The sequence below is a fragment of the Adiantum capillus-veneris genome, chromosome 19, assembly GCF_014529385.1.
Source record: "Adiantum capillus-veneris isolate H3 chromosome 19, ASM1452938v2, whole genome shotgun sequence".
In the NCBI taxonomy this organism is placed as follows: domain Eukaryota; kingdom Viridiplantae; phylum Streptophyta; class Polypodiopsida; order Polypodiales; family Pteridaceae; genus Adiantum; species Adiantum capillus-veneris.
The window spans coordinates 98573713-98597836 of record NC_140949.1 but is presented as its reverse complement, the minus strand read 5'-3'; the positions used below and the strand labels follow the sequence as shown (position 1 = coordinate 98597836).

Below are 24124 nucleotides of genomic sequence, written 5' to 3'. Positions count from 1 at the left end.
ATAAAGTTATAGGCTTGGACACTCCAAGCGAGAAATCAATAGCAACACATGAATAGAAACTGCAAATAAATGAACCGAACTTGCATAGAGAGAGAAAGAGTATAAGAAGAGAGTGGACACGGAACAACGGAGTTCTGTCCCCAAATGCACTGGCCCCAAAGACTGGTGCCGCTTCCGATATTTCTTTATTGATTGCTGATCATAAAGGTACAACTCCCCAAGGGTCCAGCTCTTTGAGACTTTGTGTCCAGATGCTCTTGGAGAGTGACGCCCGAAGGACTCTTATAAACTGTTCAAGGTTTTCCCAAAAGCACCAAGTCTTAAAGCTCTTGCATCCAAAAGCATCTGCTCCCAAAAGCATGCACAAAACCTGCCAGCTTTTCAGCCAACACAAAACGTGGGTGCCCGTAAAATAGTGCCATATGGCAGCTCGGTGTGATTTATGGAATTTCAGCCCAGCCCTTACGCTTTAGGGTTTAGGCCCCTCAACCATAATCTTCAAGTTGATAAGGGTTAGAGTTTTTAAACTCTTAACCCCCTGTTCCTCCCGGCCCATCCTTTTAATTGGGCATGCCACGACACAAACTTGTGGCATACCCCCCTCTCGAAAGAATTATAATCGCCCTTGATTACAGGTGCAAATAGACAAAGGCCAAAAACTTTCTTAAGTAGATGTTGACTCTATGTGCCCATGTACTAAACTACACACGTCTAGTACTTGCAAAAAAACATACTCATTGATCAATCACATTTCCATCGAGGGTCCTAGATGCAAATCATCATTATTGTAACCTATTTAGACTGTGCTTATCTTTTCACGAATGTCTTGATCCACTAATTTTTGTCACTATTAGATTCATATCTTCACACATTTCAAGCGAACCATGTCCATGACCATCCTCACAAGACACTACATTCACAGAGCATGCAGTTCACAAATCAAACACTTAGTTTACAATGGACACCGAGGTGCAATCTTTCAATCTAGTCATCTCACTTAGTCCAAAACTCTTAATGTACCTAGACCTCTGTGTAGTCATCTCATCCTTCCAAAACTCTTGATGCACTCACAACAGCATCCAATCATCTCATTTAGATAGAAATCTTGATGCACGAGAAGCACATTCACTTAGCCATCATGTCCAGATCTCGTTGATCTCTAGCAGATGTCTAGATGTACTAAATTTATCAAATCATTCATTAGAAAAAATGCTGCACGTCACAAACTGCTGATGTGTCAAGCCACTAAAGATCAGGCGGGCTAGGGCTCTCCAAGCCTAACCTTAGCCGACTTGCAAATCCTGGCCAATGGGGCCTAAACCCGAAGAGAAGAAGCAACAGAAAAAGTTTTATCAACATACGAAGTCTTGTTGTGTGGCCCAATTTTTATTGGAAGTTCCCACTAGCTTATGGGACCCCCTCTGATGGGGCCAAAGGGCCTAAGCCATTAAAAATCAAGCCAGCACACACACACACACACACACACACACACACACACACACACACACACACACAAAATTTTGGCATAAAAACTTGATGTTGTGGCAGCTAAACGGACTGCGATGTTGATGATCGTGGCATACTGTACAGATTTCTGCAAATCATGCTGAGTGTTGATAATGTGGCAGAGTACGAACATCCCTTTTTTCGCAAGTTTTTGGGGATCAGATGCTTTTAAAACTTGATGCTTTTCTTGTACTGCTTCTAGAGGCCAAGGGCCTTTAAATATGTGGCGTGGGCTCTTGCTTTGGCATTCTACCGAGTGGAAGAAGCAAAGCTGAGTTGTAGGGATTGTACCTTGTTGAAGCACTATAAAGAAATACCGTAAGGGGCGCGAGGGTTTGGGGCCAATGCTCTCTTGGGGTGGAACTCTACCACTCCGCATCTCGTCTGTCGTGCATCTCTTGCAGTTTAGTTGTTATTTGAAGTGCTTAAAGTTGTTCAGTCTGCTCTTTTTCGTTTGCATGTGGTGCCGTCCCGTTATTTTGCAGACGTTTCATCTCTCTCTACAGATACTCTAACAATACACAGGTGGAAGAGCACATATAATCAATTCAATCTAGGAAATTTCCAATTCAATGTACATATTTTCATAAAGTCAATCTGCAGATACGGGATAGGACGTTTATACGCGGTGTACAACATGCATACTAGATGTATTTTTGAGAATAAAAAACAAATTACGTCAACTTTTTTAAAGATGATACTTTAATAAGGACAAATGAAGCGGGTCATGCACCCCCTCAATGACTTGTGAATGCTTAACCATGTCATACATAAACAAGCACCATGAACCTCTAAAAGACACTTGATGAGCTAGCAAAAGACATTAGAATATAATATGTTTTGAGCAAAAAAACGCTAGAATAGAAACGTTATGAGACGTACTGTACATTTCGATATGGGACGTCCATATTCTAAATAAAATATGCGTATTTTAATTGCTATCCTGCCAGACTGTCGCAGAGTGATGATGTGGCATGCCCAACTGGAAGAGAAACAGTTTGAGTGGACAAGAGAAATGGAATCCAAAGAGAACTAAGGAAGTTTTGAACCCAGGAAGGACTGGCGGAGGTGCCTAAAACCTTAAAGATCAAAAGCTTAGTCTGAGGAAGATTTTTGCAAAATGCGTTGACATGTAGATGTGGCAATCCGTATGGATGATGACGTGGTAGGACAATACAGAATTTTTGCGTTTTGCGTTGCTGATGCCACGTGGCAAGCTGTACGGATTTTTGCAAATTACGGTGGCTGCTTTTGAGAGATCCTGGCGCTAGCTTTTAAGATCAAACGCTTTTGGGAATAAGTGCTTTTGAATTGATAGCTTTTGGGGCTCTGCTTTTAGGCATCCCTTGTAACTTTGAAAGAGCCCTTGGGTCTCTCACTCTACAGAGCATTTGGACGTAGAGTGAGAGCAGAGGACCCTCGGGAGTTGTACTTTGCTGTGAGCACTAATAAAGAAATACTGAAAGGGACCTGGTGCTTCCGGGTGCGGAACTCTGCCATGCCGTGTGGATTCTCTCTCTCTCTCTCTCTCTCTCTCATAAAGGTCAGTGATTTTGAAGTTTCTGTTAGTGTGTTGCTATTGATTTCTCGCTTGGAGTGTCCAAGCATGTAACAATGGTATCAGAGCTCAGAAAGATTCTTCTTCTACGAAGGATCCGATCCCTTCTGCAGCACACAGATTCTCGAGGAGAATCTGACAAAGCAGTCGAGAGAACTTAGAATCTTCGTGTCCCTGCCCCGGTCTTACTAGCCACTCTCACCCTTAGTCCATCGCGCATCGGGCGCACTCCCGTGGCGCCAGTCTTTGGGGCTAGTGCTTCTGAGCACGGAACTCCGTGTGCTGTGTCGACTCTCTCTATCTCTAGTAAATTTCAGTAATTTTGAAGTTTCCGTTCGTGTGTTGCTATTGATTTTCCGCTTGGAGTGTCTAAGCTTGTAACAATGGTATGAGAGCTCATAAAGATTCTTCTTCTACGGAGGATTTGATCCCTTCTACAACACACATAGATTCTTGAGGAGAATCTGACAGAGGAGTTAAGAGAATTTTGTTTGTCAAAGAAGCTTCGTGTCCCTGCCCTAGACTTACTAGCCACTCCTGTAATGAGGATTAACACCTAAGTACACACACGGCTCGGAAGCTAGAATGCTCCAAGCGGACACCGACAACCTGTAGGCCCCAAAATTGGCGCCCCTTTCGGTATTTCTTTATTCTTTTACAGGTTACCTCTGCAAAGTGCTCTGTGTGTGTGTCTAAAGTAAAGAATTTCGGGTGAAAGCCAACGCCTCCCGCCCTACGGCCGGTCTCAACTCCCACCCTTAGTCCATCACGCATCGGGTGTGCTCCCATCTTCATCACTCTATTGTGAAGGGCATAAGCCATAAAGAACCCAAGAGTACACATGGGTTGGGAGGTGAGTTACCCTTAGGTTCCAGGGCACGAGAAAAGAACAGAAAGGTAAGCTAGGTTGACCGGATAATTTGGTCAAGGGTACTTTTTAGCCCTCGATACAAAGTGGATGGAGGAAGAGAACCTCGCAAATTCTCTTCAGAGAGAGCTGTACCTTGAAGCTTTTGCGCTATTAGCAGTGTCTATGCCAAAACTTACCGATATCAACAGGTTGAATCTGGTGCAGTCCGGATTGCACAAGAGGGGAGCCACTTTGTCACAGATTGCCTAGATTGAATATAGTCACTGATTTCTGTGTGAGATTTTAGGATACTGTCGGGCTGACAATATTTTGCGGAATGACTTTATGGACTGTGTGCACTGAAATGGAAATTTCCTTGATTGAACTGAAAACATGTGCTCTTTTATGTGTGTATTGTTAGAGACATGTAGAGAGAGAAGAAATGTCTGCAGCATTTTGTTTGATGAATGATTGGAACTCATTGCATCTAGACACCTGTTAGAGATCAGTGAGATCCGGATGTGATGGCTAAGTGAATGTGAACTGAATGAGATTCGAGTGCATCAAGATGTCTATCTGGATGGGATGACTGGATACTATTTTGAGTCCATCAAGAGTTCCGGAAGGATGAGATGGCTACAAAATGCTATAGCTGCAACAAGAGTTCTGGACGGAATGAGATGGCTAGATTGAATGTGTGATTTTGTGCATTGCATGCTATGTGTATGTACTGTCTTGTGTGGATGGTCATGGGCATGTTTTGCTTGATTGAAATGTGAAATGGATATGAATGTGTTAATAACAAGACTTAGTAGATCAAGGTCCGTGAAAAGATCAGCGTGGTTTGGATGTCATTGCTAAATAATGGTTACAACGGTCAGGATTTGTATGTGAGACCATCGACAGAAATGTGATTGATCAGTGATTGATGTCTTTGTAGAAGTGCTGGATTTGTGGAGTCTGGTGCATGAGTACATAGAATCGGTGTCTCCTGAAGAAGGTTTCTGTCCTTTGGCTGTTTTGCAGGCGTAATCGAGGGCAATTACAATTCTTTCGAGAGGGGGAATGTTACAAAGTGATGACGTGGCATGCCCAAGTGTAAGAGAAATGGTCGAGTGGACAAGAGAAAGGGAATCCGAAAAACTAAGGAAGTTCTGAACCTAGGAAGGACTGGCTGAGGGGCCTAAAACCCTATCAACTCTGAGGAGGATTTCAGTAAATACGCTAACATGCTGATGTGGCAGGATAGTACGGAATCTCCGCTTTTGCGTTGCTGGTGCCATGTGGCAGGCTGTACGGATTTCCATAAATTACGCAGTTTGCTTTTGGGAGATCCTAGCGCTAGCTTTGAGAGCAGATGCTTTTGGGAAGAAGTGCTTTTGAATTGATAGCTTTTGGGGATTTGCATCCCTTGTAACTTTAAAAGAGCCCTTGGGTCTCTCACCCTGCAGAGCATCCGGACGCAAAGTCTGAGAGTAGAAGACCCTCGGGAGTTGTACTTTGCTGTGAGCAATAATAAAGAAATACCGAAAGCGGCGCCAGTCTTTGGGGCCAGCGTTTTGGGTGCAGAAGCCCGCCGTGCCGTGTCGACTCTCTCTCTCTCTCTCTCTCTCTCTCTCTCTCTCTCTAGTAAAGTTCAGTGATTTTGAAGTTTATGTTCGTGTGTTGCTATTGATTTCTCGCTTGGAGTGTCCAAGCTTGTAACACATACCATCTATATCCCTAAGTCTTGTTGTTGAGTTACATTTGGCACTACAGGTCTTGGTTGGGTGTAGCATTGAGTGGTAGGGTGATCGCCCCCGTAGATGTCACACTTCCTCTTTTGAGATTGTCTTACATTCTGCGCTTATTTGAAAACCAAATTCTTGCCTCATCAATTAGTTGTTCGACATTGGCTAGTGGCTGGGCTGTGTTGGTTTTTCCGATTGCAGTTTCACTTGCTATAGAACGTGTTTTGGGTGGTTGAGGCATACAAGGCTTCTTTTGTTACTCCTTCTAGAGAAGCAAAATCCTTCAAATAAAGGTCTTTTTTTAGTATTTCGTTTCTAAGACCCTTAATGAAATTAGCGACTTTATTCAATCTAGGCAACCTACGACAAAGGAGTGGAATGGCTCCCTTGTTGTGCAGCACGCATTGCACCATATTCGACGTCACTTGAGGAATAGAGGAATAGACATTGCTAAAATTCCAAAAGCCTTGAAGATGCAACTCAAAATTGAAGAGAATTTGCAAGTTCTCCTTCTCTATCCGCTTTGCATCGAGTTCTGGAAAAATCCTGCTCTTGACCAAAATATTGGTGGACCTAGCTTACTTGTTTGTTCTTTTTCTTGTGCCCTAGGACTTGTTGGTTGCTGGTCTTTCTCCCCTATCTACCACACATCATTCCAAATGGTTGGAACTTTCTGATGAATTATCAGCTGGTTCCCTCGGTTCTTTCTTTGGACACTTCGTGAAGATGCGCCCTTGTTCACAACAGCCATAACGCTTGCCTTCTTTGAAGTGCTTAGCATGTTGCTCTTCTGTCAATTTGGGCCCTGTGGATTTCTTTTTTTGATTCTGCTTTCCCTTGGAAGATTCTTGCCCCATTGAGGTGGACACTAACTTGTCTGTAGGATAGGTTAGGGTGCCAGCATGTATACCAAAGCCTTCCTTGGCATGCCCCATAAGTCTTTGAATGGAGTTGGGCTTGTGCTTCAGGCAACATTGCCGAGTCTCTTTGAGAGGCCGCAACAAAACCACAACATCGCCGAGTCTCTTTGAGAGGCCGCAAAAAAACCGCTCAACGTGTTGCTTAAAAAGGTGATCTTCCAAAAAGAAGATACTGGTAAAAAGATATCCAAACTCTAGCAATAGTCAACGAAAGTTTCTTCCTTCTTCATTCTCAAATGATGTCAAGCTGTGATGACATCTTCTTCATATTCTTCTGTCAACCATGCTGAAGTGAAACTCCTCTTGAATTTTATCCACTTCTTAGGTGCTTCTTATGCAATAGCAGAGTAGACCACCATGCATGAGGGCTCTCTTTCAGATAAGATGCTCCCCTTCGCACCTTGGAGACTTGCGAGAAAGAACCTCCCAAAAAGACGACGTCAACTACTATATGAAAGCAAGGGATATCCTTGTAGCGTGAAAATGCATCAAACTTAATTTTTTGACCCCCATCCTTGAACTCCTTAGTCTTCTTTCTCTTTTTCCCGTTGTCTGAACTGTAAGAAGAGGACGAGGTCTCCTCCTCTGGATTGCTAGATTGCTTTCTTCGCTTTCTAGACCTTTTCTTTGGATCTACGTTTCTTGGTCCTACTCTACTTCTACCGCTTTTTTTGTCCTCACTAGATCTAGAGAAAGAGGAACTGCTGGAACCGTTGCGGGGTAATCTGTTGATTTACTTTTCTTACGAGAGTGCTTCGTGCTTTTCATCAACCGATTGACCATCTTGTCAAGAGTGCTTTGTGCTTTTCATCAATTGATTGACCTTATTGTCAAGAGCTTCATTAAACTCTCTCTGCAAGTACAGTTTCTACTTTTCTGCACTCCGCTTTACTTTCTGCTTCATTGCCTACTTCAGAGGTGAATGGACGGCTTCCCGCCATCTAGAGTGAACCTCAGCAAGGGAATGATTCTTGAGGTGCTTCAAATACTTTGGGTCCTAGGAGTACTTGATCAATCTTTTCACACGTGTGAACTTGCAATTGACGTCAGTACCTCGTCATGTCTAGATTCCCTATCGGAAATTTGCCATGGTCTCCTGAATCATCGGAACGAGCCTTGCTTATCTCTGTTGGTTTATTTTGTTCCCCGGCTGAGATCAGGGTTTTCTTCATCTCCCCGTAGACGAGTAGTTGGAAGGGTGTCGCCTCTATCAAATTCACTGCTAGAACCCATGAGTGGTGCAGAAAAGGATTGGATCCTCCGCAGAAGAAGAAGGGTCTAAGCTGTGATACCACTGTTACAGGCTTGGACACTCCGAGCAAGAAATCAATAGCAACACACGAAATGAACTTGAATAGAGAGAGAGAGCAAGAAGAGAGTCGACATGGAACGGCGGAGTTCCCCTAGATGCGTAGGCCCTAAAGACTAGCGCCCTGCTGGTATTTCTTTATTGATTGCCGATCATAAAGGCACAACTCTACCAGGGTCGAGCTCTCCAAGACTCCACGTCTAGATGCTCTCTGAGAGTGATCCCCAAAGGACTCTTATAAACTGTACAAGGGTTGCCCAAAAGCAGAGCCCCAAAAGCAAGTCTAAAAGCTCTTTCTAACGGAAGCAGCACCCTGTGCCAACGGAAAAGAACAGACTGAACAACTTTAAGCACTTCAATAACAATGAAGTGAAAGAGATGCACGACACATGAAACGGGGAGTGTCGGAGTTCCACCCCAAGAGAGCACTGGCCCCCAACCCTGGCGCTCCTTTTGATATTTCTTTATATTGCTTCACCAAAGTACAACTCCCATGGCTCTGCCTTGCATCTCCCGTAGGTAGACTACTAGAGTGAGAGTCCATGGGTCATATTTAAAGGCCCTTGGCCTTTGAAAGCAGTTTACATTAAAAGCATTAAAACTCAAAAGCTTCTGGTCCAAAATGCTGATGCCCAAAGCTGCCAGCGCGTTCGCGGAAATCCGTGCAGTTGTCACGCCATTAGCGTGAAACGTGGGTGTCCGTATAGCTGCCACGTCATTAGCAATTTATGCAAGGTAAGTTGTATGTGTGTAGGTCCTGATTTATTTTGTCCTTAGGTCACTTGGGACCCATCAAATGGGGTCCCATAAGTTGGTGGGAACTCTTCTTTTAAGAATAGGCCACTCGGCAAGACTTTGCAAATTGGTAAAACTTCTTCTGCTGCTTTTGCTTCTTTTGTTGCTTAGGGTTTAGGCCCCTCGGCCGGGATCTGCAGGTAGGCTATGGTTGGGTATGGGAAACCCCAACCCGCCGAGTCTTCAGTGGCTTGACAAGTTAGCAGTTTGTGACACTCTTGCATTCAAGAGAATCTGCCCAAAAGCATACAGAAAACCTGCGAGATTTTCAGCCAGCACAAAACGCGGGGGTCTTTACAATAGTGCCACATGGCAGCTCAGCGTGATTTATGGAATTTCTGCCCCAGCCCTTACGCTCTGAATTTTTAGGGTTAAGGCTCCTCGGCCATAATCTTCAAGTTGTTCATGGTTAGAGTTTTGAAACTCTAACCTTCTGGTCCTCTCGGCCCATCTTTTAAGTTGGGCATGCCACATTACAAACTTGTGACAGATATGTCTTGCATTTTCTTGTGGTGCTTCTAGGTCATCGCTATACTAAATTGGCCATCAAGTCGTCTCGACAACTCACCATGGGGGGAAACTCTAGATGTTGGTATGCAAAAATGTTAGCCTGGTTTCCATTGCATGGCTTTGCTATGCACAGATTCTTACCCTTTCATTACATCTAGGCACTCAGGGGCATTCACATGTTTAGAGATCAACAAGATTATCAGACAGGATCTCATGCAGATTGATACAGGGAGAGGGATGACTTCTCCTCGGGATTTGAGGAGAAAATGGCTTTTTTCGGAAAGCTTTTTCTTCACATTACTGAGGATAGATTTATTGTACGGCCCAGATACATGGATCCACTCCTCTCTCACGGGCTGCGATGTGTCATAGGACAGCTTTGTACCGCCTCCCATCGGCTGTGGATAGCAAAGGAGCATTACATATGCCAGTGCCCAGTATATTATGAGATACGTGGATGATTTCATTGTCTCTTCATGCAGTTATTCTGGCCTCCGTCCAGGATGATGGATTATGGTGATCCAAGATGTCTTGGGCTATTCTCGCTGGACTTGTGCAGGCATATATCCTTTTTATGGAGTTCTTCAAGCCCTAGCACAGGTTTGATTCAGAGGCAGGTGTCAGATTCCTTCCTTAGCACCCTTGGACATGTCAGTTTCCAGCTCATGGGACTGTCCTAGATAGAGCTACAAATATCAATAGATCTTGACGACCTCGCGCCTCTCGTAGGCCATGTCACCAACATATCTATCATCGCCCATCCGGTCCATTATTGAGAGGCACAGAGCAGATTCTTTGAGGTTCTTTATAGAGGAGGAGATTGGCACCATGATGCAGCGGCCCATGAGAAACTTCATGTTATGGTACTCAGAGCTTAGAGAAGCAGCCCATTGAGGAGACTAGGCTTGGCTGGCTCTACTCGCTCACTTATTTGTTCACATTTTAGCGGTTACTTTACTCTTTTGTATTTTCTATACTCGACATTTGGATCATACGGCGATGATGTGATGTTTTGGTCTCATATGTCTTTTAGGCCTTTTGCAGAAACTGACAAACATTTCCTTTCATTTCATTTCTTTCTTCTTGCACAGTGGGCTATGCCATGTCATCAGGCTGTCACAAGCCATTAGGCAAGCAGAAGTAGTAGTCAGCTGTCACAAACTGTTGATGTGTAAAAGCCCTGAAGAATAAAGCCAACTTGCAGATGCTGACCGAGGGGCCTAAACCCTAAGAAGAACAAGTAACAGAAGAAGAAGTCCTACCAACTTATGGGGACCCTGTCCGATGGGGCCCCAAGTGACATAAAGGATCAACATAAAGCAGGACCCACAAAGAGCTAAAAACTGATGACGTGGCAGATTTCCGAAAATTCCGTTGACTGCTAACGTGGCAGAACCGTACGGATTTCCACTTTTTACGCGGGCAGTGCTGACGTGGCAGGACTGTATGGATTTCCGTGATTTACGCTGGCAGCTTTTTGGCAATTGCTTTTGGACCAGAAGCTTTTGAGTTTTGAAGGCTTTTCACTGTAACTGCATTTTAGGCCAAGGGCCTTTAAATATAAGGCTAGGGCTCATTCTTTGGCATGCTTCCTGGAGAAGGTGTAGATTCTGGAGTACTGGCTTGTACTGTGTTGATGCAATATAAAGAAATACCGAAAGGGGCGCCAAGGTTTGGGGCCATCACTCTCTGGGGTGGAATTCCGTCACTCCGTGTCGCGTATCGTCTCTCTCTCTCTCTCTCTCTCTCTCAATTTTGTTATTATTGAATTGCTTAAAGTCTGTTCAATCTATTCTTTTCTATTGGCATGTGGGTGCGTGTCTTGTGACAATGGTATCAGAGCATCAGGCGTGTGCTTTTTTGAAAGCATACCGGTCCTACAAAAGAGCAGACAGAGTAGTCTAGAGACTGCTGGAATTTGATTTGAAGAAGGTTTGTGCTCCGATCCCGGACTTATTAGCCACTCCCACCCTTACTTCATCGTGCCTTGGACGCGCTCCCGTCTTCACCGCTCATGTCTTACAGGGCATAAGCCATAAAGATCACTTACAAGAGAAGGATCCAAGATTTGTTTCGAGTTGCTGTTTTTCTCAGAGGCAGTGCCATGCAGATGTTGATAGCTACCAAGCAGCTTACTCCAAGTACTTGGCAAGCTTTCAAGAATTCTTTTTGCCCGAAGTAATATGGATTTCTGACATCTTCCTTCGGTGTGCAACTTTTGGCAGAGTGGGGTATTCTGAAATGCTTGCCATAGAAACTTAGCAGATTATATCTTGAAATTTCTTGACATGTCTCAGTAGATGTCTGTTCTCGAGTTGATAACCTTGGAGGTCCAGTGTGATTGCTATGTCTTCGGACGACCATCGTTGCCAAAGGAACATTGTCTGTCCAAGAGCTTATGGACCATGGTGCAGTCAGCTACGACCCTATGGAATGAACCTAACCCTAATTTTTTTTGGTGCAGGTTTCAGGATGGAAAGTCAGTCGACCTTTCGAGCTCAACTGATGTCGAGATTGATTTTTAAGTTTGAAATCTGTTTGAGAACTTGTTTGGTGATCTTGTTTGGAATTTGTTTGAAATGGATGGTATCTATTTTGAACCTGTCTTGGTGCCGATTTGAATTGTTTGACTCTGGTTTTAATACTGGTTTCTATGATTGGTGATTTTAATCTCAAGTGGAGTAGTGAGAAATGATGTTTGAGAATGCTTGCTCATACTCATGGCCCAGACCCTTGTGGTTGTTTGCGAGGGGAGTATTGAATGATAGAAAAGTGTTGTTTTTACTTATGGCCCGGACCCTTGTGGTTATTTACGGGGGGAGTATTGTTGTTTTGACTCCCGGCCTGGACCTGGATGGTTATGCGGGAGGAGTATTAAGAAAGTCTGAGTAGTGGTTACTCTCAGCACCTCCAAACGACGGGGCTGTGGTCTGGGGGGCGTTTGGTTGTAAAAGGCCTCTATATCCCCCGGCCCGGACCTTTATAGGTTATGCGGGAGGAGTGATGAGGGAGTCGTTGACTATCTCCCTGCCCGGACCTTGTTAGGTTATGCGGGAGGAGTGTTCATTGGCAGCTTTATGTTTCTATGTCTTGTAACATGCATATGTGAGCATTTGTGTTGCATTGTGATGTGCCAACCACTGAATATTCCTAATTGGATGAGATTGCCTGGGTATGTAAGTTTAGTGCATGAAGACACCTGTGGAAGATCAGTGCGGTCTGGGTGTGATGGCTAATTTTACTACGCCGGAATATCAAGAGTTTCGATCTGGACGAGAGGAGAAGCCAACTCCTTGATCAAAAGAGCCGAAAAGAGAAGCCAACTCCTTAACAAAGAGAGAAAACTGATTGTCTCTCAGAATGACCCTCATATGGATACTCACGTCTAAAACATGGAATGGGGATTCGGAATGGGAAGTTGGAATGGGAACGGGGAATGGAGACCTGAAAATGGCCATTCCTTGTAACTATGGCTGACGTGTCAAAGCCCTGAAGAATAAAGCCAACTTGCAGATGCCGGCCGAGGGGCCTAAACCTAAGAAGAACAAGTAATAGAAGAAGAAGTCCTACCAACTTATGGGGACCCCGTCCGATGGGGCCCCAAGTGACATAAAGGATTAAAATAAAGCAGGACCCACAAAGAGCCAAAAATTGATGACGTGGCAGATTTCCGAAAATTCCGCTGACTGCTGATGTGGTTGAAGTGTACGGATTTCCGCTTTTTACACTGGTAGTGTTGACGAGGTAGGATTGTACGGATTTTCGTGATTTACGTTGGCAGCTTTTTGGCATTGTTTTTGGACCAGAAGCTTTTGAGTTTTGAAGGCTTTTCACTGTAACTGCTTTTTAGGCCAAGGTCCTTTAAATATGAGGCTAGGGCTCATTCTTTGGCATGCTTCTTGGAGAAGGTGCAGAGTCTGGAGTACCGGATTGTACTGTGTTGATGCAATATAAAGAAATACCTAAAGGGGCGCCAAGGTTTGGGGCCAATACTCTCTGGGGTGGAATTCCGCCACTTCGTGTCGCGTGTCGTCTCTCTCTTTCAGTTCAGTTGTTATTGAAGTGCTAAAAGTCTGTTCAGTCTGTTCTTTTCTATTGGCACGTGGTGCCCGTCTTGTGACATCAGCCGAAGACAGAAACTGGGATGGTTCAAGCAGGAAAAGTGCTTCACATTTGGTGATGAGCAAGGACATATATTCTCAAAGTTTCCCACAAAGGAGGAAACAAAGCAGAGACATCTAAAGCTCCGGAGGGGAAGGCTAAACAAATTTCATTACATGCTTCGTGCATCGTAAAGAAATGTGTTACCTACTAATAGGGGACTTGATTACATGAGCTTGAGAGGGCGCCTTGTATTTATCTGTAAAATAACAAAATGTGGTGATTTTTATCATAATCCCCCCCCCAACACACACACACACACACACCTTTCTCAAAATGATATATTTACAATGCCTACAGTCAATACATTTTGGCCCAAAAAGATCATTTGTAACGAGTTCAATTAGATTGATGGCAATTTTCTACATGTAAAACACCTGTCAGAGTTGGAATTTGGCTAAATGGACGCCAATATTTTACATGCATGCCCATTGAGTCATCCTTGAAGCTTTCCAAATCTTCCCTACTGCGCTGTGCGCTTTAAGATTTCTAGAGCACTCAGAGAAATAATGCCATATCCAAGGGCTTAACTTCCCAGTACCACTCCTCATAGTCCTCTGTATTCACTCACTCCTGGTCATGCTTTCCCGCTTAAGTCACTTCCAATTGATGGCGCAACGTGGGGTAAAGAAAAAGTGCTGTCTTGCATTGTAGTTAATTGCTATATTAAGCCGTGTTTTCATTTTTTTATTTGATCTGTGTGTCCTGATTGTCCTTTTGTTCTTAATGTGTAATCTTGCAGGGCAATGCCTCATAGAACCTCAAGAGTGTTGTCAATGCCTGCAAAGTAAGAGGATGGACACATCCAGTTTTATTGGAAGGGCCTCCTGGAGGTCTCTTTCCTCTCGCCATCGAATTTCAAGCAGCTTGTTTGGCAGAAACTGTGCGACTGGTGTGCCTGATTCAAGTGTTGATGGCAAACTTTTTACGGAGAAACTACTCTCTACTGCGAGGCTGTCTTCCCTAAGTGGCTCTGTTGATATTTCACAAGCCAGTTTTTCAGGAATAAAGTGCTTTCTAATGTCTGAGTCTATGAGCAACACCTCTTTTAAGAACTTAAAATATGAGAAGCTCAATGTCTTGTGCCATGGCCATGGTCCACACTTTGATAGTGTTGGACTTGGAGAGAGGAAATACGAGTCTCATGCAGAAGTACTTGGTACAGATGTGTCAGTAAGTCAGGCATCTACAGCTGATTTGGTTCCTCAGAAGGGTACCAATGGGGCCTCACATGAAGAAGAAACTCTTTCGACTGAGAGTGCAGGAAGCAAAGTTGCAGCATCATGGCCACAGCAGCTCCCTAAACGTTGGGTCATTGTGATTCTATGCTTCTTTGCTTTTCTCCTGTGCAACATGGATCGGGTAGAGACTGTCCCCAGGATTTCTGCTTTTGCTCTGGATGTATGAGCTAGCTGAGAGTTAGGGGTTTATCATGCTGTTTTCCATTTTTGATTACAGGTAAACATGAGTATAGCTATTCTGCCTATGTCTGCTGAGTACAACTGGGACCATACAACTGTGGGTTTGGTGCAGTCTTCTTTTTTCTGGGGATATCTCCTCACTCAGGTAAAGTCTCATTTTTAGTTGGGGCAAATAAACAAAACTGTGGGGTCAAATTTTCTGTACTAGCCAGTTTCTGTGTAGGGTTTTGTTATTTTTCATGCTTTGCTTTAGGGTCTCTAGTATTTACACGCTCTCTGGCATCACATAGGTTTACTTCTGTACCTTTTCGCGGGTATGTGCTTGTGTGTGAACATTCAATGCTTTGTGAGCTAGATTGCAGGAGGAATTTGGGCAGACAGCATTGGTGGGAAGCAGGTTTTGGGTTTTGGAGTAATTTGGTGGTCATTGGCAACTATGGCCACACCATTTGCAGCAAAGCTTGGACTGCCATTTTTACTCCTTGTTCGAGCATGTATGGGGATTGGCGAGGTATCAAAGTCACATTTTCTTTTTCTTACAGTTTGCTGAGTCCGTCAGTATCGTCTTTCAATGGCTTTTTGAATGTCCTTGAAAAAGTGTCTGCATTTAAAGATAGTCTTGTTATTCTTGCTTCTTGCAGGGAGTTGCAATGCCTGCAATGAACAATCTATTATCCAAGTGGGTTCCTGTAAGTGAAAGAAGCAGATCTTTGGCGCTTGTTTACAGCGGAATGTATCTTGGGTCTGTGACTGGGCTTGCATTTTCCCCTTCTCTTATCCACAAATTTAGTTGGCCCTCTGTTTTCTGGTCCTTTGGTTCTCTGGGGGCTTTCTGGTATTTTGCTTGGGAACGGCTTGTAAGTTCTGTTTGCTTTTGTCCTTCAAGCAAGGTCTTTAGAAGTTCTAATCTCACAATTTGATTCATTTTTATGACCACAGGCCTCAAGTTCGCCGCTTGAAGATACAGGGATCTCTGCTGAAGAAAAGAAACTTATCTTAGGTAATAATTTAAAAAAAGAGCCTGTAACAGAAATTCCGTGGAGGCTTTTACTTTCAAAGGCACCGGTGTGGGCTCTCATTGTGTCCCACTTTTGTCATAATTGGGGAACATTTATTTTACTTACCTGGATGCCAACATACTACTGCCAGGTGTGATGTTAATAGTGATTCCTAGAGAATTTTTATGTGAGTCGTTTTTATAAGGATGAATTTAGGTGTGTTTAATCGTCTGCCTTCATGCTGTTAATATTTTTCCAACCAGGTTTTGAAGTTCAACCTGACAGAGTCTGGACTGTTTTCGGTTTTACCTTGGTTTACAATGGCGATAGCTGCAAATCTCGGTGGATGGATTGCAGATACACTCGTCAGCAAGGGTGTATCAGTGACCTTTGTCCGCAAGGTTATGTTTCCAAAGAGGTTTATACCTCGACAAAATTTGGACCGAACAAAGCTTTATAATTGAGCTGCTAACATTAGAATGAGGGAGAAGCCTTGGGATTCGTGAAATTTCCTAGTAGTTACATTTTTGTGTTCTAAGTCAATATATGGTTCCCTTGAACAGGACTTGGTATTTTTGCAAGCATACACAGTGTGTTGTTCCTTTGGTGTCCTTTCCCAGAAGCATCGGCTTTCTTTTTGTCGGCTGTTTGTTTTTGCGGGGGGGGGGGGGGGGGGGGGGGGGGTAGAGATTGGAGCTTAGGATAGGGAATGACATTTGTGCTTACTCATGGGAGAAAATCTGAATGGTGTCATTTGGTTTTACAGTTGATGCAAACTTTGGGGTTTCTTGGACCAGCATTTTTCCTTACGCAGCTTAGTCATGTCAGCTCCCCCTTTCAAGCTGTTCTATGCATGATGTGCTCTCAGGTGAGTGATAAGCTAGTTACTTTACTGGGGATTCATATTATTCTTAAGAGATTACTTTTGAATTCAAAGAGAACATTTTCCTGATAGTGAATATGATTTGTGAATCTTCTTTCATGGCTCTTTCTCAGGGCTTTGATGCATTCTCACAGTCTGGCCTCTATTCCAATCACCAAGACATTGGGCCTCGATACGCGGTACACTGTTCTGTCTTTTAAATTCAGGAACGTTTGTACATTCCATTTCTTGGTCTTGTGGTACATGTAGGGAAATGATTTTTTTAAAGGTGCCAATTATTTTTTTAAAAAATCCTTCCATTAATTAAGAAAACTGCCCAATGGGCTACAATCTGCCCTGCTAGAGAGGGCTACATCAAAATGTGGGGAGACTTCCTCAATTTAAAGACGAGATATGTACATTGATGGCTAAATCAGGAGATGGGAGGAGGAAACAACCACACTGGTGGGCGGTATTGCCATCTAGACGTGCCATGAACAATGATGAAGAAGGGCCCTGCGCGCCAAAGTCGCAATAAGGCCTTGTGGTGCTCCCGCATGTGGTCAGAGCTTCTCTGGAGTCTCTCAAACTGGCCCTTGAGTGTATGGATCAACTCCAGCCAAATGTCACGAACAGTCTCTGCCGGTGGGACGAGTTGAGCCTCGAAAATGCGGAAGCAGTGGGCTTGCCAGATGAACCATAGTATCAGATTGCAGATGAGCTCTCAACACCACTCTCTATCTCAGCTCCACTACTGAGGGACGAGCTCTGTAGCGGGTTGGAGTGTAGGCTGGCCCTCGTGTATCATAATCATCCCGCTGATTGAAGCTATCTCAAGACAAAGTGCTGGGCCGTGAGTGTGGACCAAGCTGCAACACCCCAAGTGTCCTGGCTGGCCGTAGAAAGTGCAGGCATCAGCCAAAGAATCTGAAGCTAAACCTTCTGTGCCATGGTGCAGTCCACAGACAGTGACGTCGGGTCTCGAGTGTGTGGTCACAGGCGGCACATACGGTCGAGAGGCCACTGTGCACCAAGCAACTCCCGACTGCAGTAGCTCAATGTGCAACTAGCCACGGGAACATGGTGACTCTCCTCGTTTGTCTGTTGTCCCACAAACTCTCCCAAAATCCTGCCAAGAACTCGAATGTGAGACCCTTTGCCTGCTAGTGAGTTGCTGCAGCAGGACAAGCCTCTCTCCCTGCTGTTAGTTGTGGCGATGCAGCCAAGGTGTGTACTGGAAGAAGGGGATCCCTCGGTGATTGGCTGGAGTAAAGGATACTCTCTGGGTCCCATTGCACTTGCACCAAAGGGCCGAAAGCCCTAAGCTACTAGTGTCTTGACTAAAGATTTAATGGATTGGGGTCTATGACACGAGTCCTCCCACTGATGCCCCACAACTCTGATCTGTTGAAAGAAAAATTCGGCCACCTTTGGTGCCTCGATTGTGGCTCTATGCAGACGACCCTCCCTCTGAACCTCAAAGAATGTGTCTGAACAAGACCTCCAGCCGCGTGAAAGCCCCTATCTAGCATGGAGCTGCTAGCTCAAGAGGGGTGTGCCACTCTGCACGTATAGGCTTGACAATATCCTGACACATGCTCTCTGAATCTCCTCAGAAAGTACTGTAAACTGTAGCCATAGTCCCCAAAAGTGCAAGGTAGACCCTTTGCCATGGGACCCTGTCACAAGACGGGCACCACGTGTCAATAGATAAGAACAGACTGAACAACTTTAAGCACTTCAAATAACAACTGAACTGAAAAAGCTGCATGACACAAGACGGGGAGTGGCGAAGTTCCACCCCAACAGTGCACTGGCCCCAAATGCTGGCCCCGCTTTTGGTATTTCTTTATTATGACTGATTCGCAAAGTACAATAGCCGAGGAGCACCTCCTCTGCAATTCGCTAAAGAGTGCCAGAGAGGGCCCCCCAAGGTTCATATTTAAAGGCCCAAAGCCTAATAGCATCAAATATGAAAAGTTGATCCCAAAAAAACTCTTCCCTAAAATTTTGGGATTTCCCTAAAAATCCGCCGCGAATTGCAGAACGCCCGTACAGGTTCCATGTCATCATATTTTGCTGTGCAAAGTCTTTTAAGTGTGTTCTACTTTATTTTTAATGCCTTTGTCACTTGGGCCCCATCGGACGGGGTCCCGTAAGTTGGTGGGAACTCTTCTTTAAAAATAGGCCACTCGTCAAGACTTTGTAAGTCTGCAAAACTTCTACTTCTTCTTCTTCTTCTTCTGCTTCTTCTTAGGGTTTTGGCCCCTTGGCCGGGATCTGAAGGTTGGCTCCGTTCTTCAGTGGCTTGACACGTCAGCAGTTTGTGACATCCACCCCTTCTTGAAAGAAAGTAATCGTCCGCCATTACAAGATATCTCCAAAACTCAAGTTAGCTCAAAAATTTCCGAGGGTCGTTCCGAGGGACAATCAGTTTGCTCTTTTTTTTGTTAAGGAGTTGGCTTCTCCTTTCGTTCAGATCGGAGCTCTTGATATTCCGGCGTAGTAAAATTAGCCATCACACCATCACACTGGTGTCTTGATGCACTAAAATTACATACCTAGACAATCTCATCCAATTAGGAATATTCAGTGGTTGGCACAATGCAACACAAATACTCACATATGCATGTTACAAGACATAGAAACATAAAGCCGCCGATGAACGTTTCCCCCGCAAATAACCATCCAAGTCCGGGCCATGAGCTGTTCAACGACTCCCTCATCACTCCTCCCGCAAATAACCTAAAAAGGCCCGGGCCATGAGATATAGAGGCCTTTTACAACCAAACGCTCCCCAGACCGTAGCCTGCATCGTTTGGAGGTGCTGAGAGTATCCATTGCTCAGATTTCTTAATACTCCCCTTTTAAATACCCAGAAGGGCCCGGGCCATGAGTAACAACAACATTACTCCCGCCGTAAATAACCACAAGGGTCCCGGCCATGAGTAAAAACAAAACTTTTCAATCATTCAATACTTCCACCGCAAATAACCACAAGGGTCCGGGCCATGAGTATGAACAAGCATTCTCAAACATCATTTCTCACTACTCCTCCCGGGAGTAAAATCACCAATCATTGAAACCAGTATTAAAACCAGAGTCAACAATTCAAATCGGCACCAAGACAGGTTCAAAACATATACTATCCATTTCAAACAAATTCCAAATAGGATCATCAAACAAGTTCTCAACAGAACTCAAACTTAAAAAGCAATCTTGACATTAGCAGAGCTCGAAAAGTCGACTGACTTCCCATCCTGAAACCTACACCAAAAAAATTAGGGTTAGGTTCCTTACATAAGGTCGTGGCCGACCACACCATGGTTCATAAGCTCTTGGATAGACAGTGTTCCTGTGGCGGTGATGGTAGTCCCAAGACATAGCAGTCACACAAGTTCTCCGAGGTTTTCAACAAGAGACACCTGCTGAGAGATGTCTAGAAATTTCAAGTTATAATCTGCTAGGGTTTCCATGGCAAGCATTTCAAGATACCCCACTCTGCCAGAAGTTGCACTCCGAAGGAAGATGTCAGAAACCATATAACTTCGAGCAAAAATTTTCTTGAAAGCTTGCCAAGTCCTTGGAGTGTGCGGCTTGGTAGCTATAGACATCAACATCTGCATGGCACTGCTTTTGAGAAAGACAGTGACTCAAAACAAATCTTGGATCCTTCTCTTGCAAGTGGTCTTTTTGGCTTATGCCCTGTAAGACATGAGCGATGAAGACAGGAGCGTGCTCGATGCGAGATGAACTAAGTGTGGGAGTGCCTAATAAGTCCGGGGTCAGGACCAAAAGATACTTCAGATAAAATTTCAGTAGTCTTTGGTTTGCTCTGTCTTCTCTTTTGTAGGACGGGTATGCTTTCAGAAAAGCACACGCTTGGTGCTCTGATACCATTGTCACAAGACGGGCACCACGTGCCAATAGAAAAGAACAGACTGAACAACTTTAAGCACTTCAGTTGTCCACTGGCACGAGTACAGTGGGATCCTGGTGAGTGGCTATGGAGGGACCCCTTCTCTTCTGCAGACCGCCCAGGAGTCCCCTTCTTTCAGTACACTGTTCGGCTTGGACGTCATATACTTGCAGCACAGAGAGAGGCCCGCTCCACTGCAGCACGTCATTGGCAGGAGGAGGGCCTCACAGTCGAGTTCTTGGCAGCCTTTTGGCAGAGGCTGTGGGACTCCAGACAGCCGAGGCGCGTCACTTTGTTTCAGTGGCTGGTTGCACACAGAGCCACAACAATAGGGAGTTGGCTTGTGCACAGTGGTCTCTCGGCCGCATGTGCAACCTGTGACCAGTTGGTGGAGAGTCAGCGTCATTGTCTTTGGGACTGTCCCTCGGCCCATCAGGGATGTCTACGAGTTCTTCGGCTGATGCCTGCTCTCTCCACGGCTCGACAGCACACTTGGGGGGCAGCGGCCTGGTCCACACTCACGGGCCCGACACTTCAGTTTGAGCTATCTTCCACCAGCAGGATGATAGTGATGCAGGGGGGGGGCGACCTACACTCCAGCCTGCTACAGAGCTTACTCCACAGGAGTGGTGCAGTGAGAGAGAGGAGTGTTGGGAGCTCATCAGTGGCCTGACACTTTGGTTCATCTGGCAGGCTCGCTGTTTCCGCATCTTTGAGGCTCGCCCTGTGCCACCAGCAGAGACTGTTCGTGACTTTTGGCTAGAGCTGATCCATACTCTCAGAGGACATCTTGAGGGACTACAGGGCAGCTCCGACCGCATGCGGGAGCGCCGCGAGTCTTTCCTTCGACTCTGGCGCCCTGGGCCTTTCTACACCATAGTCCAAGGAGTGCTCAGATGGCACTACTGTCCACCTGTGTGGCTCTTCCCTCCTCCCATCTCTTGATCTAGCCTCATTGTATATATGCTGTTTTTTCATTGGGAGAGTCTCCCCATCATGCTTGTTGTAGCCCTCTCTTGTAGAGGTGGATGTAGCCCTATGGGCAGTTTTCATTAACTAATAGAAGGATCTTTTTCTCGGAAAAAAAAAACTTTAAGCACTTCAAATAACAACTGAACTGAAAAAGATGCACGACACGATATGGGGAGTGGCGAAGTTCCACCCCAAGAGAGCACTGGTCCCAAATGTTGGCGCCTCTTTCGATATTTCTTTATTATGGTTGATTTGCAAAGTACGACAGCCAGGGAGCACCTCCTCTGCAATTTGCACGCTGAAGAGTGCCAGAGAGGGCCCCCAAGGCTCATATTTAAAGGCCCAAAGCCTAATAGCATCAAATATGAAAAGCTGACTCTAAAAAAACACTTTCCTAAATCTTGGGATTTTCCTAAAAATCTGTAGCGAATTACGGAACGTCCGTACAGGAGCCACGTCATCATATATTGTTGTGCAAAGTCTTCTGAGTGTGTTCTGCTTTATTTTTAATGCCTTTATGTCACTTGGGCCCCATGAGACGGGATCCCGTAAGTTGGGAACTCTTCTTAAAAAATAGTCCACTCGTAAGACTTTGTAAGTCTGTAAAACTTCTTCTTCTTCTTCTTCTTCTGCTGCTGCTTCTTCTTAGCGTTTTGGCCCCTTGGCCGGGATATGAAGGTTGGATTTGTTCTTCAGTGACTTGACACGTAGCAGTTTGTGACAGACCCCAACAGACATGAGGTTTGCTACCAGCCATGTGGTCTCGCTGTGTGCACTGTGCTGACGATAGGGTTCCAAACAAGTGGTTGCCTCAAACTCCTCAATGCATGTGAATTGGTGCTGCTCAAGGCCACCCCACAGCTGATCACTAGACCGAAGCAAGCTTGCAACAAAGTGGTCCTCCCACCTCTTGCTTAGACTACTCTGCACATCTCTATGAAAATCCAGCGGGTGGAAGGGCTCCATGGGCCATCCGTCTGTGGGACCCGCGCACGAATCCGGTGTGACAATAGCTCCTTCCAAAGCTCCTCAGAGTCCTTTGACGGTTGACCACAAGCTTCTCAAGGAGGGCTCTACCTTGCCGTGTTGGGCCGCTGGTCCCCAATTGTCCCTGAGAGCAAGGTAAAGCGATGACCTGCCAAGAGACTTTGGCAAAGCTTCTCAGAGTCCTTTGACCTCAAGCTTCTCAAGGAGGGCTCTACCTTGCCGTGCTGGGCCGATGATCCCCAACCCTCCTTGAGAGCAAGGTAAAGTGATGATCTGCCAAGAGACTTTGGCCCAGCTGACTGGTGTCTCGCCCTGATTACAAGAAGTTCCTAATCAACCTCTCCAGCTGGCTAATGCAAGAGCTCGAGAAAATCGAGCAAGACATGATGTACCACATAGTAGCCAAAAAGCACTTGGTTGGCACTGTAACAAACTGCTGACGTGTCAAAGCCTAAAGAATGGAGCCAACTTACAGATGATGTGGCTGCCCGAGAGCAGAAACCCTAACCCTAATTTTTGCCAAAAACCCTAACTGCTGAAACCCTAATTCTGGAAACCCTAACCCTAAAACCTGCAAACCCTAATTCGAGAAACCCTAAGAAGAACAAGCAATAGAAGAAGAAGTCCTACCAACTTATGGGATCCCGTCCGATGGGGCCCCAAGTGACATAAAGACATTAAAAATAAAGCAGAACACACTCAAAAGACTTTGCACATCAAAATATGATGATGTGGTAGCTGTACGGATGTCCCGGAATTCGCGGCGGATTTTTAGGGAAATCCCGAAATTTTAGGAAAGTGATTTTTTGGGGTCAGCTTTTCATATTTGATGCTTTTAGGCTTTGGGCCTTTAAATATGAGCCTTGGGGGCCCTCTCTGACACTTTTTAGCGCGCAGATTGCAGAGCAGGTGCTCCTCGGCTGTTGTACTTTGTGAATCGGCAGCAATATAAAGAAATACCGAAAGGGGTGCCAAGGTTTGGGGCCAATACTCTCTGGGGTGAAATTCCGCCACTCCATGTCGCGTGTCGTCTCTCTCTCTTTCAGTTCAGTTGTTATTGAAGTGCTAAAAGTTTGTTCAATCTGTTCTTTTCTATTGGCACGTGGTGCCCCCGTCTTGTCACAGTGGTATCAGAGCATCAGGCATATGCTTTTTTGAAAGCATACCGGTCCTACAATAGAGTAGACAGAGCTATTGGAATTATTATGTGAGGTATCTTCGCCCTCCAACCCGGTCCTATTAGCCATTCCCACCCATACTTCATCGCGCATCGGGCGCGCTCCCGTCTTCACCGCAGTGTCTTATAGGGCAGAAGCCAATTAAGATCACTTGCAAGAGAAGGATCCAGATTTGTTTCAAGTCACTGTTTTTTTTTCTCAGAAGCAGTGCCATGCAGATGTTGATGTCTACAGCTACCAAGCAGCATACTCCAAGTACTTGGCAAGCTTTCAAGAAAATTTTTGCCCAAAGTTATATGGTTTCTGACATCTTCCTTCAAAGTGCAACTTCTGGCAGAGTGGGGTATCCTGAAATGCTTGCCATGGAAACCCTAGCAGATCATACCTTGAAATTTCTCGACATCTCTCAGTAGATGTCTCTGCACAAGCAGGTGATCTTGGAGATTTG

At 45.1% G+C, this 24124-nt stretch overlaps 1 protein-coding gene across 1 annotated transcript in view; it reads left to right on the top strand.

The window, feature by feature from the left end:
- LOC147434531 (sodium-dependent phosphate transport protein 1, chloroplastic-like) overlaps positions 1-24124 on the top strand; it is a 45812-nt gene that overhangs the window by 8917 nt on the left and 12771 nt on the right. The window contains exons 2-9 of the mRNA XM_086490978.1: positions 14082-14701; positions 14798-14905; positions 15116-15271; positions 15402-15617; positions 15700-15909; positions 16022-16159; positions 16525-16626; positions 16755-16820. Of these exons, the coding sequence (XP_086347104.1) occupies positions 14082-14701; positions 14798-14905; positions 15116-15271; positions 15402-15617; positions 15700-15909; positions 16022-16159; positions 16525-16626; positions 16755-16820 (1616 nt within the window). The remainder of the gene's footprint in view (positions 1-14081; positions 14702-14797; positions 14906-15115; positions 15272-15401; positions 15618-15699; positions 15910-16021; positions 16160-16524; positions 16627-16754; positions 16821-24124) is intronic.